Below are 13,270 nucleotides of genomic sequence, written 5' to 3'. Positions count from 1 at the left end.
ACAGTTATTGCAGCCACTTCCCCTTGGCGTAAAACTGCTCAATAACTGAAATCTGAAAGCAGCAAAATCATGTCCCTGAGACAGTTCGGTTCTTGAGTTGCAAGCAACGGAAACCGACTCAGACCTTAGAAAATGATGCGTGGTTCTGTAGCAAGGATGTCAGCTGAACTCACACGGTGTCCAGAAAGGCCAGAAAATGGGTCTCAGAAACACCACAGGGCAGCTTTGCGTGGCAGGAGTACGTCATCCCTTTTAGCCAACAGCAGCCCTTTCAGCCTGTCGCCTAGGGAAGGAGCAGTTCCAAGAAGAAATCTGGTGCTGTTATCCAGATAAGGTGGCATCAAGGCTGGGTGGCCAAAAAGTTACCGAAGTCCTCCCTGGGGCCCACCCCTTTCCACCTTGGAATTCATGAGGCCTTTGCACTTGGCATTCACCGGACCGCTGGCCACTCTTAACAAAACTCCGGCATCTCAGCCCGGCGTCGTCTTTGTTTTCCACTGAGTGTGTCTAATTGCACAATTATTTGTGTGCAGCTGCAGCTCTAAGCAATACCAGGTCCGGGGCAGACGTCAGAGCTGGCCTGGAGCTGGGGCTCTGCGTCCCTGCTTGTGCCAAAGGGAGCCTGAAACCAGCAAGTAATTGACACCAGGGGAGTCGGCTAAGCTCTCTGCCCTGCAAAGTTAATGCTGGACAAGTTGTTGAAAGCAGTGCACTGGCACACTTTCCTAGGTGTGTCTAGTTGCAGCTGGAATTATTCTGAAATGGATAGACCGAGTTCATCAACGGAAAGGGGACTGTAGAAAGGGAACGGTCATTTTGACTACAGGGCCACCAGGACCCTCTGGCCCTCATTGGCAGGTGTTTCCTCGGACTCTGCGGGGTCCCTGGTGCTGTTTGAGGCAGTTCTCCTTGTTCCCTTAGCTTGTCTCCTTGACTGTAAAATGGGAATAAGATCAGCATTGTGTGATTCTTACCAGCCTTGGAGTTTGTGGGTCTTGTTTCTTGGGGTCCTAGCAGTGTCTAGTAGTTGGCAGCCTCGCTTTTGATCACAGACTCGTTTTGCATGACTTCTCATTAAACGTTGTGCCTTGCTTTTCTCCCCTAAATTCCCTTGACCGTAGAGGAAATAGGCCTTCTCCCTCCAGCCTGAGAGCCAGCCCCTGAGTTGGTACCCCATTTTCCATAGTCTCTGAAAGGGTCATTTGCCATCTTAATACCTACAGCTCTTAATCCATAATGTGTCAATTCTGTTCTAATACCCTAAAATGTTTTCAAATTGTTAGAAGCACTGAAGGATGTTGATTAACGTGAGGTGAGATAAAAAGTCGAATTGCAACTTCATCTTCCCAGCATTTCCTGGGGTCTTCTGGGTACCTCTGTCCCCGACTCCAGCAAGACTGTAGGGACAGAGGGTGCTGGGCACAGTGGCTTGAAAGTAATTGGATTCCAAGGTGTGCAGGTGGCTGAGTCCCTTCTAGAACTGAAGGAGCATGTATATACGGTATGGCCTCTTTCTTTGTAGAAGCAGACCTTGGCAGTGACCTGGCTAAGCTGTCTCTCATCCTCAGGGCTGGGGGTCTCACGTGGTCCCCGTAAAGCCCGGTCCTCAGCAGCCCCACACTATAGTCCCTGCACCTCATGCAAAACACCTGCGAATCTCGCCCACTCCCACCACCCACCGAGCTGTCCCCACTCAGCATCCTTCCCCAGCCTGAGCACCTCTGAGCAGAGTGATACCCGTTGTTTCTCCATCTCCTGCCTTACCATAAAGAGCTTGCAGCCGGCATCCAAGCCTCAGGCCTCAGGAACCTTGGCGTCTTGTGGACCAGCCTCAGCTGCATTCTGCATGCCCAGCCTGAACGAGGGCAAAGGGTGGGTTTCACCAAAGAGAAAGGCGACCCAAGTCGGGGAGGGAGACGATCGCTAGGCAACCCGGAGTTTGTTTCCCAGGTAACGGGATGCATGCATTGATGCTGTGGATGGACATGTTGTGGTGACGGCCCCTCAGCCTCTCCAGACGCCTGCCTTGTGCCCACTGTCGTTTTCCCATGTGGTTGCTTTTTAATTAACAACTCGGATTTCCAGTCGTGATCATGAACTTTAGAAACGTTGTCTGATTAACCCTCCTGCCAGCAACCCCCAGAGTGAAGTCAGGGTGTTGTCACCCTGTGGGAGGGGCAGCCCGGGGCAAGTGAGCACATCTGCTCACGGTGTCCTGCAGGGGCCCCACCTTGGGCTCCGTAGGAGGTGTGTGGGGCGGGGGCAGAATCCAGAGGGGGAGAAAGGGTCCTTGGGGTGTGGTCATCTCACTTGACCGAGAGGGCAGGCGTAGGAACTTTAGTGCGTCGACCCCGAGTTGGCACCAGCCGCCCCACCTTCCTGCTGCTTCCTCCGGTGACGTACTTTCCACCTTGTGCCTCCATTTCCTCTTCTCTGAGGGGGACGGTGGTGCTGTCTCAAGGGTGAAGTGAGAAGGTGGGACCCGTGCAAAATTACTGCTCCCCCCTTCTCCCTCCGTGGGGTCTCCGGGGCTCCTGTCTGAAGCTGTCAGCCTTGGTCTTTGGGGGAACCTTCTCCTCCTGTGCACACAGCACCTCAGCTCCTGTGGACCTGTCGGGTAAAGCAGGATGCTAGCAGGGCGCTCGCCAGCCCCCCAGCAGCCCGCCAGCCTTGGTGCCTGCGCCCCGCCTGCTGTGTGAGTTGAGGGCTGGTGAGGATGCGGGGTAGGGGATCCCTGTTCCCACTCAGGACAGAGAATGTTGAGGCTCAGCTTCATTGGGGATCCAGGTCCTGAGGCGGCAGTGGGGCTTTGGCTGTCACTCGCGGGCTGGGAGGGCCCATGAGCACTTGCAAGGCCCAGCCTGGGGCCGCCCAGAGGTGGCCTGCCCGCCCCCGGCTGCCCCAGCCTGTTCTACTGAGGCCAGGACAAAAGCCTCTTCTCTGCTCCGCATTCAAAGAGATGCTTGTCCCCCGATGCTGCAGCTGTGGCGTGGGAGCGCGCCGTCTGGGGCAGCAGTCGTGCGGGCATGCGGCACTGAGTGCGGGCTCCAGTGGCACTGTGGCCACAGCACCAGACCGGGGGGCTCCTCTTTCAGCATCTAGCCCAAGCGTGTGGCTGACTGGGTCCCGAGCCCTGGTGGCTAAGGAGGTGCCCCACCCAGTCTCAGGGCTGCCACGTGGGGAGCCCTCCTTGCCAGCCGTTCTGAGCTGGGAGGCAGAGGTCCCGCAGATGAGCGTGCCGGCGGCTCCCGCTCTGGCCTCAGGAGCGCGCTCAAGCCCAGTGGCCGAGGTGGCCCCCAGAGGGGAGAGGATAAGTAGATTCCGTGTGTGGGGAAGGAGACACAATGGGCTGAGCCGGGCCTGGTGCAGTGGCCACGGTCAGAGTTTATCTGAACATCTGAAAACCTCCCGTGCATGGAAAGCCGTCTTCTTGTGACTTGTGCTCTGTGACATCAAACATTTGTGATTTGATGAGAAAACGGGAGGTGCCCTGTCCTGGCTACCTCAGTGCTGCGGTTTCTCCCGAAGCCCAGGGGTGTTTCTCCCGTGCCCAGGGCGGGGGGTCATGGTGATTCAACATGGGGGCCAAACTCCAAGGCCTTCCCGTGTGAACTTGAAAGGAATGGTTTAGTGGAGGAGGAATTGCCCTGGGCTGGTGCGTGTGCCGCTCGTGTGCCCCTTGTGACGGGTCCCCACGGCGGAGGGCGGGCACTCCTCCCTCGTCTGGGTTGGAGGCGCTGCAACTGCGCTGGGCTGGAGAGCCAGCACTTAGGCAGCGTGTAGGGAGGCCCACCCCCGGCCTTTCCCCACCGAGCTATGGGGTCGAGCATCCTTTGTCTCCATCAGAAGCACCGAGACGTGAGACGGCTCTGGCTGGTCCAGGCTGCCGGCAAACCATGCTTACTCTCTGGGCCTTTGAGAAATTCCGTTTGGTCTTTTGAGTCCCTGGCAAGCCGCTTGGCCTCACACGCACACCTTCTCTAGCATCTTGGACTGGCTTCCTCTCCTCACCTGGCCCAGGTGAGAGGACCCCTGAGCCGTGCCCAGGGCGCCTGTCCCCCCAGGGGTCTCCTCCAGGAAGCTCCCATGGGATGCTGGTGCCTCAGTTGTCCCGTTTCATTTTGGACCCTCTGGTGCCTGTGCGGAAGGGCAGTGGGAACAGGGAGGCACAGCGGAGGGAGGGGCCGAGAGGTGGAGCCTGCTCCAGCCTGGGGAGCCGTGGGCCAGGCCCCACCTGTGTCCCAAAGGCCTCTGGGCCTTGGTGGTCTAGGGGCACACAGGTGGTGCTGTCCGTGGTGGCAGAGGCAGGTGTGGGCCTGACCGGGTCCCTGGGCCCGAGTTCCATGTGGCGGTAGAGCTTGCGCCGCAGCGCTGCCTGTTAGCTCCATGTGTGCTCGCGGATGGAGGCATCTCAGCTCCTGCGGCGAGGGAGCCGCACAGATGTTGCCGCTCAGTCTCCTTGGCTTGTCCCAGCATCCTCCCCGGAGGGGGAGGCACACGGACGGTGGGGTGCGGTACCTCACTGGGAAGCACAGCCGGTGCGGGAGGCCCGGCCCCTTGCTGCGCTGTGCTGCCCCGCCGTGTGTGGGACGGCCGCTTCCCTAACCCACCCCTCCCGTCCTGTCCCCACCTCCCAGGTATCCGCCCCCAGATCATGAACGGCCCCCTGCACCCGCGCCCCCTGGTGGCGCTGCTCGACGGCAGAGACTGCACCGTGGAGATGCCCATCCTGAAGGACCTGGCCACCGTGGCCTTCTGTGACGCACAGTCCACACAGGAGATCCACGAGAAGGTGGGTCCCCTCCTCACCCCGCCCGCCGGTCTGGTCCCCCAGGTCGGGTGGCAGCAGCTGGCATTCCGCGAGCAAGTGCTTGGTGCCGCTGCTGCCCTGATGGCCCCCCGCCTTTCCACCCTCAGGTCCCCGCTCGCCAGTCCCTATCACCTCCGTGGGCCTCCCTGACCACGCCTCCACTCCCCCCACTCCCCTGGCGTCACCGAGCAGGCCCCCGAGCACAGCCGGGGTGCCCTCGCCTGCGGGAAGCTGTCAACACCCAGGCCGCGTCCTAGCTGGCTGTTTTCCCGCTGGAATCCTCTGTTGCGTGTTCAAGGGCAATGGGGGCCTCCAACCTGTGCTCCGCTCACCCCGTCACAGGTTTTAAATGAGGCTGTCGGCGCCATGATGTACCACACCATCACCCTCACCAGGGAGGACCTGGAGAAGTTCAAGGCCCTGAGAGTGATCGTGCGGATAGGCAGCGGCTACGACAACGTCGACATCAAGGCTGCAGGCGAGCTCGGTAAGTGCCTGGCGGGTGCCCAGTGAGTGCCCAGTGAGTGCGTGCTGGGGCAGAGGCAGCAGAGCACACAGTGCCTGCTTCCAGCTGGAGGAAGGGGGTTGGTTTCAAAGGGAACCGAGCCAGGCACGCCTCCGAATACACAGGTAGAAGCGTCCTGCTGGGTTCAGAGCCCTCACCTTGGGACCTGCGGGGCTGGGCCGGGCTGTGTCGCTTGGGAAGGATGCTGAGCCAGACCAGCCCCAGGCCCTTCCCTGCAGAGGGGACAGTGAGTTGCCGCACCTCTGCGGCAGGACCCATCAACCTGAAATGAACTTGTGCTGGGTGCACAGCTCAGGGTTTCTGGGTCTCCTCCAATCCTGGGATGGTGCTGTCTCCCCAAGGGCTGCTGTCCACACAGGAATCTTCCTAGGTCAGGGCCAGTGCAGGTGGACCACTGCACAGCCCCTCCTGCCCATCCCTTGCCATTAGGGGTTTCCAGAGAAGAGCAGAGGCAGCAGATGGACACCCAAAGGCGGGGCTCCTGGCCACTTTCCAGACCCCGGGCCGCAGGCGCCCTGAGGCGGGGGGGCTTGGCGTGGCGGCCTCCCTGTCCCGGCACCTGGCGTGGGCTCTGAGTGTGTGGACCGTTTGCAGAGGCTCAAGGGGCCACGCTTTGACAGCAGGAGTCCCCAGGCTGCCCTGCTGTCTTTGGAGGGGCCAGAAGGGTCCTTCTAGACTAACCCCTCTCTGGTGACTGTCCTGGTGTTTTTGAAACATGCCGGCCCTGCAGCCAGTGTGTGGGGCTGTGATCTGCCTGGTGCCCTGCAGCCATGAGGCTGAGAAGGGGTACCTCAAAACAGTCAGGAACCCAGGCCTTTATGCCCCTGCCTGCTCCCGCCCCAAGCCAGCCTCTCAGCCCCACGGAGCCAGTGCTCCAAAGGCAGGCCCAGTGTGTGCAGTGCCCTGCCTGGGCAGCTCAGCACCGTACCTGACTGTGAACACCCACAAGCATGTGGTGTGACGGTTCCGGCCGCAGCCCAGGGCACCCCAGTGGGCTGCAGCCTTTCCCCCACCCCTTGAGGTCCTAGCCTGGGGGCTTGAGTGAGGGCTGCGGATTTGTTTTAGCAGTTAGTTCCCCTGCTTGCATCGGGGCTGCACCCAGTTCCTGAACCACGGGGTAAGTCTTGTGGGTGCGCGTGGCGGCGGGCGGGGGGCGGGGGCAGGCCTCGGGGGGCCTGTTCTGAGTAGCGCTGGGTCTGGTCTGATTCTTCGTGATGGTGGCGGGTGGCCTGGGAGTTGTGGCTACGGCAGGTTGGGCTCGCCTCCCAGGTGAAGCCCACGGATAAGGCAGGAGGTGGTCGTTGCCCCGCAGGTGCTGTTCTAACCCTCCCCTGTCCCGAGTGGGGTGCTGTGCAGTCGTGGTTCAGAAGATTGATCCTGGTTTTTCTGGGTCACCCCTGGCTGGTCTCCATCGTCTCACCCCCTTCCTTGGGGGGGGGGTCGCTTGACCCTGTACAAGAGGAGAAGGGGTTATGACAGCGGTGGCTTCCCACGTGCACCCCAAGCCTTTGCTTCCACCTCAGCATCACTCTGAGCCCCTCTCTGTCGCCACGGAGAACCTTGGGAGGATGCGAGTCTTCAGAGGCGTGTCTACTGTAAACTCAAATTCTCCAGTTTTCCCTGGCACTGAGAGGAATGTTTTTTGAAAACAAATGTTCTTTGTGCTCTTGATAGAGCTGAAATCTCAAGTTCGAGTGGTGACAGAGAATGTGGCTCGACACCCCGGGGGGCTCGCGATCCTTTCCCTTCACCTACCTCCCGTCTCTGCAGCATCTGCCCCTCGTGACACCGCCACCCGCAATGTGTGTGACGTTGGGCTTCCTTGCCAGGACCTGGCCACCTCTCTTGGGGGGCCAGGGAAGGGGGGATGCGGGGGGAGGTGCCCGCGAGGGAACGTCCCATCTCCGCAGTTGTAGAAGCTGCCTCGCGGGCAGACTCGGGACCCGGGTGGGGCGGCCGTGTCCCCAGAGTCCCCCACAGAGGCCCGCCAGGGGCCTGCGATGTTGAAAGATGTAAATGGCATGTCCGCGGTGGCCTTTTCGTTGATCCTGGTCCAGTTTGATAAGGGAGCTGCTTCGGGGACATCTGCTGGGCCGTTTTGAAGGCAGTTTTCAAATGTGGGCTCTGCAGAAGGAAAATGGGCCCCTGTCCAGCCGTCCTTTGTCTCCAAATGCACTTCACAGCTCATTCGGTCAGCTGACCTGTAATGAGGACAGAAGAGCAGGTGGCTCAGGTCTCTGCCCCTCCTGATGACGTCCGGGCCCACGGCGTGTGTTCCTGGGAGGGCAGCTCCCCTCCAGCATTCCCTGGAGCCCCGTCCTGAAGGCTTCGGGGCCCAGGGCACCTCGCCTCCGGCCCTGACATGATGGGCGAGGTGCTTCCTGTTCAGAGCAGGGAGGGGCTGTGGGCCGCCGGCCGCAGGCGAGGACAGCACCTGGGCAAGTAGAGGGGTCCTCCCCATCTGTAGTGTCACCCCAAGATCCAGGAGGAAGCAGTGGGAAGTTGGAAGGTTGTTGGAGAGAGCTAGGGCCCAGACTGAGCGCCGCGCACTGTCATTCCGTGAGCCTTTCTGGCCAAGCTCGTTAATCTGGCGTCCAGCCTGGTCCAGTTCAGAAGGCGTTAGAGCAAAGAGCAAAAGCGTCAGCTGAGGGGAAAAGCAGCTCAGCTCTTGGGCTCGGACTTCGGGTCCACAGGGGCTGCAGCCTTGCTCTGTGGGTGCCAGCAGCTTGTCCTCATGGCATTTGGAGAATCACCCTTAAGGTATGAAGAACAGATTAGGAGTTTCCCCTCAAGAGGGTGGTCAGGGCTATAGAGTTTCAGCCATCAGGGCAGGACGTCTCAGGGGATGCCAGCAGCACCTCCTCCCAGGCCTTGGGGCACCCCAAGCCCATGTATCCGCTTTCCCAGGCCTTGGGGCACCCCAAGCCCATGTATCCGCTTTCCCAGACCTTGGTCTTGGGCTCTCCACACAGGCACAAGAGCCAAGGAGCTAAATTTCAAAGTTCTAGTGCGAAGGCGGAGACATGGCCCCACTGCGGTCCCTCGTCCCCTGGGCGGGCTGGTGCGGTGCTTTATCTCTCGTGGACGCAGATTCTCTCCTCCAACCTCATCACATCTCGTCCCACCTCCCAGGGTGCAGGGGGGCCCCTGGGCCTGGGCAGTGGCTGCGTCTGCAGCAGAAGGTCCACACTGGGCTGTTCTGCTGCTGGACCTTCCCCCTGGGCTTCAGGCAGAACAGATCAAGCCCCACGAGGAATGGAAATTGTCCCAGCTGCCAAAAGATTTTCTTATACCACTGGCATCTGCCTCCGTCTATCCAGACTGTAGTAATCCTGACTTCTAGTCTAGCCGCAGATCCTGTGCTTGGTCATTTCAAATGAAGTGGGTGCTGCAAGACGACTGACTTGCAGCTCGTGGAAGGTTTGTCAGCCTGGATCTCAAAACCTCATCCCCTGGCAGGTGGGGCAGCACATGGATGCTTTCACCCTGGGGGCTGTGTGTCCTCCAAGGGGTCACTGAGACCCTGGACCTCAGGGCAGCCCTCGTGGGGTGGTGACACAGCTGCTAGGAAGGGGTGCTCCACGCATTTGGTCCTGGTTTCTGTCCGGTGGAGCTGCAGGTGCTCTCTGCCCAGGCTCCTGACCCGAGAAGATAGAGGAATGCAGGCGCCTTACAGGTGGCCTGGCCCTGCATCCCTGGCTGTGACTCCGGGGGTCCCAAAAGGGACGTTTTGAGCTGGGCCAGCATATGCTCCCTGGACACCTACGTGTCCCTCCTTGGAAAGTGGCTGGACTGGCAGACCCCAGGCCTCACCAGGGGAACGGGGCTGGATCTAGGCCCGCTGGCCCTCTGTGTGCCTGCCCCTCCCACATCTGGCAAACATTCTTCCCCAAAACACCCTCCCACTGAGGAAGGTCAGTGCCAGGGCCCTTCCTGCCTGAGACTTGGGGCAGTTCTCCCTGCAGTCCTCAGCTGCCGGCCTCCTGGTGCTGGGAAACGCTAGCCCTTCATCTCTATTCCTCACACAGAGTCTGAGGGATCATCTTCACCAGCTGCTCTCAGCCCTGAAAGCTCTTTCAGAAAGCAGGGCGGGCACCTGTCTGCTCTGTTGTCTTTCTGTCAGAGCGGGAGGGTGACTAGGGTCCACTGAGCAAATGTGGGGCTGGATTCAGACATCAGCTCCATCCTGTCCCAGCCCACGGGCCTGGAAGGTGTTAACTTTCTAATTCTTCTGTCTTGCCTTTAAAAAAAAAAAGAAGAAGTAATATGTTCATTGCATTAGACTCTTAAAATACCATAAAACAAAAGGCCGCTCTCCATTACCCCAGCCCCGGCCTGGGGGGAGGATCCAGGAGGTTGCATTGCAAAGAGCCTCTGGTTTCCTGGATCCCAGAGACCATCAGGAGGGGGCCCTACACGCTAGCTTCCTGGCGCTGGACGGGGATGGTGGACGGAGCTGGACCACCACTCGCTTCCCAGGGACGTGGGGCCTGGAAGCACTGGGTGGGCCGGACATGGGGTCAGCAGGGGGCTGGGGGGTGAGCCAAGCCCCGGACAGAAGTCCTCCTGGGACGGCTATGGGGCTGGAGGTCCCTGGGCCTCAGAGCCAGACGGTCTGTGTCCTCTAGGTGACAAGCAGGCCTCAGAGACCCACACCTGCCCGGGGCCACACACATAGTCCGTGGCTGAATGGGCCACCTTTGCCACCCCTGCCCCTCAGCTGGGTGGACTGGGAGCCCTGGCGCTTCCCCACAGAACTTGGGGTTCTCATCCCAGCGCCTGGCTCTTGTCGTTTCCAGGGATCGCCGTATGCAACATCCCGTCCGCGGCAGTGGAAGAGACGGCCGACTCCACCATCTGCCACATTCTGAACCTGTACCGGCGGAACACGTGGCTGTACCAGGCGCTGCGGGAAGGCACGCGGGTGCAGAGCGTCGAGCAGATCCGGGAGGTTGCCTCGGGGGCAGCCCGCATCCGCGGGGAGACGCTGGGCCTCATTGGCTTCGGTACGTGCGCCTGCTCCGCAGGGACCACCTGGGGGAGGCAGGCCTGGCCCTGGAAGTCGGGGTGCGCTGCAGCTGTGCCTGTGGGAGGAGCTCGCTTGGGCCGGAGGAAGGCCCTTGCCCTTCGCCGAGCTGCCTGGGGTGGGAGGTCAGAGGTCAAGACTGACCAGGGAACTCGCCCAGAGGTAAGATCTGGGCTGCTTCTGGAAGAATGGGTCTGACGTCGGCGGGAGGGCGCCCCCAGGAAGGCGCCGTGCTCCCTAACTGCCCTGGGTAGAGGGTGAGGAGCTGGTGGCTGAGTGGAGACCCAGGCAGTGGGCAAGGCCCACCTGCAGGCGCCAGGCGGGGGTGGCAGTGGAGTCGCTGAAGGATTTTTGCGCCAGAAGGTGGCGGGGTCAGGTCAGCAGCTTGGAAAGCTCCCCCAAGAGAGGGGGCATGGTAAGGCCTCCCTCTGCGGTGACACGGTGGGCGGCCCTGGGAGCGCCTGGGGCAGGTTCCTCAGGAGGAGGTGCGCCGCGGTGGAAAGCAGCCTGGCTGCCACAGCTGTTGGCAGCACTGGGCCCCAAGTCGAGCCCCGACTCGGCAAACAGGAGCCGACCGGGCGGGTGGGCTTGCTCGTTGCTCACCCGCTCTGCGACCTTGAGGACAGAGCTCGACCTCTCTGCGTCAGTTTCTGATCTGTCAATTGGGAACGAGTGTTAGCAACACGGTTGCTGCCTGGAAGCACACGGGTGTGTTGTGACTGCAGGGCTTGGCTTCCAGAAGGCCCCCCAAGCTGCCGGTCAGCCGTCAGCTTGGAGCTCTGTGTTCCCGAATAACTGAGGGCAGGACCTCTGGGACGGCCACAGTGCCTCCTTGTGCCGCAAGTTCCTGTCCAGGAGGCCCGGGTACCGGCTGGAACAAGTAGAAGGAGCTGGGCTTCTTCCAGGAGCGTACATCTTTCCAGCACCCGGGTGTGGGTGCTAAGAGCCCAGGTTTCAGGGGTGATCACACTCAGGGAGCTAATCCTTTCGCCAAAGAGTCTGTCTTCATTTTTCTGGAGTGGAAGATACAATATGACTCAAATGCCGGTGCTCTGTGAGCCGCAGCGCCCTCTGCTGGTGCCCGCGGGGCTTCCCACCGCTCTGGGAAGTGGGTCTTGGAGACGGTTCTTAGAACAACGTGCATTCTTAAGCCGACGCACAGGCCTCAGGTGGGCTCCGGCCAGGGTGCAGAGCCTCACCTTGCGAGTGGCCCGGCCACGTGGTAGACCACTTGTTTCCAGGGCGTCTGACCGCAGCCATCCCAGCAAGTTCTTACGGGGGACGTTTCTTCGGCTGTACCCTTTGCCATCCATCTTTTGAAGGCCGGTCCCGTGAACTCCAGCCCTGTTTACTCAAGACCGTAAGCCAAGCACTGCCACAGTCCCGGAGCCCCCCTGCACACTAGGTTTTTCCTTGCTACCTTTCCTGGTCTCTCTGGAGCCTCCCAGAACTGTAGGCAGAGCTGAGGCAGGAGGCGGCATGGTCATACGCGGCCTCACGCCTCTGCTGCCGCCCTGACTGTTTGGGGCTGAAAGCCTCCGCTTGCCTAAGAGTCGGCCGAGAAGCAGCAGCAGAGCCCGGAGTGTGGAGCAAGTTCCTCCAAACCCAGTTCATGCCGCTGCGCAGGGGCCTGGACGGGGCGCTGTCGCGAGCTTGACCCCAGCCCGGGCTGGTGGTGGGTACTGCTCCAGGCCAGCCTCCGAGTTGGGAATAAGCATGAAAAATCTGAAGGGAAAGCGTGCCAACAGTGACAGTATTTTTATTTTATGTTTTTGTTTGTTTTTTGGTTTGTTTATTTTGCGGTACGTGGGCCTCTCCCGTTGCAGGGCACAGGCTCCAGACGCACAGGCTCAGCGGCCATAGCTCACGGGCCCAGCCGCTCCCCAGCATGTGGGATCCTCCCGGACCGGGGCACGAACCCGTGTCCCCTGCATCGGCAGGCGGACTCTCAACCACTGCGCCACCAGGGAAGCCCTATTTTGTCTTTTTAAGGCCAAGGCAATTAGGTTCTCCTCTCTGAGGCTGGGTTTTGATCAAGTCAGTAAGAGTATTTATCATCAGGTCTTGCAAAATTTAGTCAGGAAAACCCCATGGCTGAAGTAGAGCCAGTGGAAAGATGAGGGTTCGTGAATTTATGAAAAGCAGAGCCATGGGGAAGGCTCTGGTGACCGGCCGTGACTCCGCCCCGGGCACTGCCGCCGGGACCCCATCTCCTGTGAAAGTGTGTTAGGACGCGGGGGGGGAAGGAGGGCAGCTAAAGGCCGGCAAAGCGGGGGGTGGCGGGTGTGCTGGCGTTGGCCGTGAGCCCCAGCCGCCGCGTGGTGGGGGCGCTTGGTTCCGAACCTCGGGTACGTCAGAGGGGGGTCTTCGGGTCACTGCTGCCCTTCCCGCCCCTGCCGTCGTGCTGGCTCCTCTGCAGTGTGGCTGTACTTCCTGGCTCGCCGTGTCCAAGTGGTGACACTGAAGAGGGATGGCACGAGGGGTGTGACCACGGGCGACCCCGCAGCTGTCCCTCCTGATCAGAACGGCCTTATCAGAGCTTTGCCTCCAGACCATGGCGGTGGTGGAACTGCCGCCCATTTGGATTGCAGTTTCAGCAGGAGGCGGTGGCGGTCCGCCACCCCACTGCCCTCCCACGGGCTTCCCTTCTTCCTCCTGCACATTTGAGTAATGGTTTTCGAGCCAGATTTATTCTGTGCTCTCCCCAAATCAGCTCCTCCAGGTATCATTCACACCATTTTGTGTTCAAGCTGAAAACTGCTCTGGGAAGCAAGAGGTGCCGTCTATGGGGGTCAGCGGGTTTGCGCAAATGACGGCCACTCAGGAGTCAGGGAAGCCTTCGCGTCCTGTTAGGCGACGTTGCTGTCTAACTTGCTGGAGGCCTGACCCACGCTCCACGTGTGCTCAG

General features: G+C 60.5%; 1 protein-coding gene across 4 annotated transcripts in view; it reads left to right on the top strand.

Moving 5' to 3' along the window:
* Positions 1-13,270, top strand: part of CTBP2 (C-terminal binding protein 2) — a 162,108-nt gene that overhangs the window by 142,880 nt on the left and 5,958 nt on the right. For all 4 annotated transcript variants that reach the window (XM_012531580.3, XM_033420783.2, XM_033420785.2 and 1 more), the window contains 3 exons: positions 4,638-4,792; positions 5,153-5,297; positions 10,136-10,342. In XM_012531580.3, coding sequence (XP_012387034.1) covers positions 4,638-4,792; positions 5,153-5,297; positions 10,136-10,342 — 507 coding nt within the window. The remainder of the gene's footprint in view (positions 1-4,637; positions 4,793-5,152; positions 5,298-10,135; positions 10,343-13,270) is intronic.

Source organism: Orcinus orca, chromosome 14, assembly GCF_937001465.1.
Source record: "Orcinus orca chromosome 14, mOrcOrc1.1, whole genome shotgun sequence".
Taxonomy (NCBI): domain Eukaryota; kingdom Metazoa; phylum Chordata; class Mammalia; order Artiodactyla; family Delphinidae; genus Orcinus; species Orcinus orca.
Note: the sequence above shows the minus strand (reverse complement) of the source record. Positions and strands in the feature narration are given on the sequence as shown.